A 4091-nucleotide genomic window follows, 5' to 3' on the forward strand; every position below is an offset into this window, starting at 1 on the left:
CCGTGACAGGATCGAGAGGTGAGCGAACGCCGGTATGTGTTCGCTCACCTCCCGATCTACTGAGCCGACCTGTGACAGTGTCATTGTCACAGGTCGGCTAGAACTATGGTTCTCCTTTAAGTGCTTGTTTTTCTTTGAAGAACCAACCTGTCTCTGATTAACTCATTTTTGCAGTATGCAGTTGTCCTACGTTTTTGGCTTTTGTATTTATGTTCAATTTTTTTTTTTCAGGTCTCATTGTCCTCTTCCAAAAAGTAAGTGTGTTTTGAGAATTGAAGATAAAGAAAGTAAATAATCTGAAAACACTTTATAATCAAAATATATTGGCCTTACCTCCAAAGTTTCAACCCGCATTTAGCATTCTGTTTCTCTAACAAAGTACATGGTATCTGGTACAGAGGCCCCAGGTTCTTAGAGCAAGCACCTCCAAATATCTTGCAAACAGAGTGGGCATCGCTGCACCTTGTGACCCTACTAACCCAATCCACACACCCACGTACAATTTTCTTTTGGTCAGTGAATTGTCACAGAACATTTTGTTGCCATTAGAGACTTTAGCAGTCAGAGGAAGTTGGCCATAACATGACAATGCCAGCTCTGGGAGTACTTCCTCTAAGGACCTGGAGCCCATTTATCTGATAAAACTGTACGTTATTCTAGAACTTTCCCTTCCATAAAGGAAAATTGTAACATACTTACCATCATATATCTTTCTTGTGGAACTTCATGGCAGCATACATGTGGGTTGCAGCACTGCCCTTAGACCCTCATAGGACTGGTTATTATTAGAGACCTCCCCGGCTTTCTGCATTTTGGCATTTATAACAAACCAGGGAGACTTCAAAAGAAAGGCATTGGGAGGCAGGCAATTAGAGAGCAGTGACAGTTGAAGGGAGGGTAAGCAGCTGATCTGTTTTCCTCACATTGCCTGTCATCTGTATGCAGGCCATTAAACATAGGACACACCTATATATGTGATCTTGTTGCTCCTAATGAAGATAGGCATAGGGAAAGTGTGGAGATCTTTCTCACTGTAGGGACTTGTTTATGGAAAGCAGCAGGATCTAGTTTGAGGACCACTGTTTTAGATTAAAAGGTGGGTGGTATGGTCAGGAATAGTTTAGTCAAAATCAGGTACAGGGCAAAAATTGAAGCTGAAACTACTGCCTGGCAGGGATGTCCTGACAGGATGAGGAGTCTACCCAAAAACTAGTATACCATCTTATCAAAAAGAAAGAGATTTGCTTCATCAGCTTCTCACCGGCATCTGTAACCGGAGAGTGACACTGAATGCAGGACGTGATGTAATATACATCAGTTTCTGCATTCCGAGGACAGGATATCAAAGGGAGATTGTGTACTGAGCTCCCTTTGATCTCCACTGATAGCGTCGCTGTGCTGGTCCCAGCCGCATCGGGCACAGCGGATCTCGGGACCAACGGAAATGGCGGGGGAGGGCGCACACCCGCAGGTACTACAAGCAATCGGGTGTCTCTAGAGACGCCTGATTGTTTGAATGTAAACGGCCATTGTTGGCCGTGTACATTGCTGGCAGTTTCCCCACTCGTGTGCGCGCTGGGCGCTGCGCATGAGTGGGGGAGGGGCAGGATGCCTTAAGATGCCCTCCTGTTCCTGTAAGGCTCCCATCTGGCCGTTCACGAACGGCCATGGACGGTAGGAAGTTATAAAAGATACTCTGTCCTAAATCTAGGAAAAGGAAAAGCCTTTTCTTGTCTGCTACAAGACATGTGGGAACTACCAGATGTGGTACCTCCCCCCCCCTTCCCGAGTTGGTTAATATAACCCATGAATCTTGAATGATTTTATGGCCTGCTTTAGCTAAGTTGACTGTCAAAAGGAATTGGGTGGTTCTGACATGATACTGGATCTTCAGCAGGGTATGTCTATTCAGTTCACTGCGGGACCTGAAACCTATTTTTTCCTGTGTGTACATTTCGACTTGTGATATAGGATTTGACCATTCTCTGGTGACTTTGATTGCTGAATCCATGTATAATTACCCTTTTAACTTCCTACCTTCTTTATGTATTCTTGCAGAGGTGACCAGTAAAAAAAAGGGAATCTGCCCATTCTGCTTTCAGCTATTTACACCTGATAACCGTAAAGTTCGTCTGAGACCGAAAATTAAAATAACACCACGCATTGAGCTCTTATTAAGAAAAGAAGCAAAAAGCCACAGATTAAATCTTAAGCATACTAAACTCCTTAGGAAATACAAATGTTCGAGGAGTGTCCTGGTAAGATATTGTTAAAGTACATATATTAATGTGTTTACAGTTTATGTATTGTGTGTGAGTGTATTCAATGATGTTTACAGTGCAATAAAATATTTAAAAAAATTATTTTTCTTGTTCATTAAAGGAGAAGTATGGGGTTAAGGCTTTTCCCCATAGTTTTCCTTAGGGTAACGGGAGGACACAAACTAGCGTCCTCCCGTCACCCTAGGCTCAGTATACCGCGAGCTGTATCTCGCGGTATACTGAGACGCCGCAGTATACCGCGAACTGCTTCTCGCGGCATACTGAGACGCCGAAGCTGAAGCGGATCCCGACAATTGTGCCGGGATCCGCCCAGCTGCGTGAGTGACATCTGGCTCTGCCTATCTAGAGGCAGAGCCAGCTGTACCCGCCCCCTCCCCCGTCCGTTCCGCCAGTCAGCACTGGCGGATCGGAGGGGGGAATCCAGCCCCTCCCCTGTCACGGCATATAGCCGTGACAGGATGGAGAGGTGAGCGAACGCCGGTATGTGTTCACTCACCTCCCGATCTACTGAGCCGACCTGTGGCAGTCTCATTGTCACAGGTCGGCTAGAACTATGAGGTGAGTGAAAAGCACTCACCTCATAGTTCTCCTTTTAATGGACGCAGGATTCAGTTAAGAGTCAATTGGGTTGCAGTGCTGTCTTCAGGAGGAATTGGACACTGGCAAAGAAAAAAGCTCTTGGCCAGGTATAACTGCTTCCACTCCCATCATGCTTTAGTTTTTTTGCTAGTGTCCTAGGAGGATGGATGTCTTTTCTCTGTTGGGGAAAAGTTTAAACCGCTCATGTGAGTGTCCATGATTTTTCCCTTATGTTCTCAATTAACCATTCCATGCGGGTGGCCGTCCAGCTTCTGAAGCGGTTTTACCAAGAACACAGCTGTTCCTGGTACCGTTGTAAACAACCGGCGATTGCTGCTCAGATGCAAGCGATCTGGGGGCTATACAGCTGCCCCATGGCGTGTACCGTGGGGCGAAGTGTGCCCCCCTCTCCACTGCCCCCCGGTCGGGGCTGGCAAGGCGTGTCTCCCCTCATGGATCGGAGGAAGATCAGCAAGCTTCTAGCCGCTGAGCTCTCCTCCCATCGCTAGACCCGGAAGTAATGTGTATTACATCACTTCAGGTTTCACTGCACATTCTCTGCCTCCTGTAGCCAGGAGAAGAAGCTGGTGAAGCAGATTGTTGCTTTGTCAGCTTCTTTGGAGTTGGTAGGTGACATTAGGGGTCTCAATAAAGAGGACCTATCACACCAAATTTGCTATTTCATAGGGGGTTAGTTATCCCCCTATGTGATAACAATAAAGTTAAGTGTAAAATAAGTAACAGAAAAAAATAAAAAATGTGAAAAAAAACATTTTTTAAAGTCCCCCGCCCATACGTACACACACATACAAATGCAAGTAGGTATGTGCCTACGTGCAGAAAGGAAAACTGCCTCACATGTTAAATGCCGCAAACGTCGGAGTCAGAGCAATAATTCTAGGGCCATCACTCACTGTTAACGCTAAACTGATGAGCAGTAAAAGCTTTTAACCAGTTGACATCCGCGGTGTTAAACCCCCTTCCCATCCAGGCCATTTTTCAGTATTCAGCGCTGCGGTACTTTGACTGACATTTATTCCGTCATGCAGCGCTGTACTGAAATGAATTTTATACCCTTTTTTGGGGACAGATAGAGCTTTCTTTTGGTGGTATTTATTCACCACTGGGGGTTTTATTTTTTTACTATATTAAGGAAAAATTACCGAAATTTAAAAAAAAAAACTCAGTTTCCCCTATATTAAATGATAAAACATTTATTATTACCCAATT

The 4091-nt window shown here is 45.0% G+C and overlaps 1 protein-coding gene across 1 annotated transcript in view; it reads left to right on the forward strand.

The window, feature by feature from the left end:
- Positions 1-4091, forward strand: part of CUNH18orf21 (chromosome unknown C18orf21 homolog) — a 17033-nt gene that overhangs the window by 521 nt on the left and 12421 nt on the right. Inside the window, exons 2-3 of the mRNA XM_018563583.1 lie at positions 232-254; positions 2059-2258. Coding sequence (XP_018419085.1) covers positions 232-254; positions 2059-2258 — 223 coding nt within the window. The remainder of the gene's footprint in view (positions 1-231; positions 255-2058; positions 2259-4091) is intronic.

Source organism: Nanorana parkeri, unplaced genomic scaffold, assembly GCF_000935625.1.
Source record: "Nanorana parkeri isolate BGI_ZX_2015 unplaced genomic scaffold, ASM93562v1 scaffold678, whole genome shotgun sequence".
NCBI lineage: Eukaryota > Metazoa > Chordata > Amphibia > Anura > Dicroglossidae > Nanorana > Nanorana parkeri.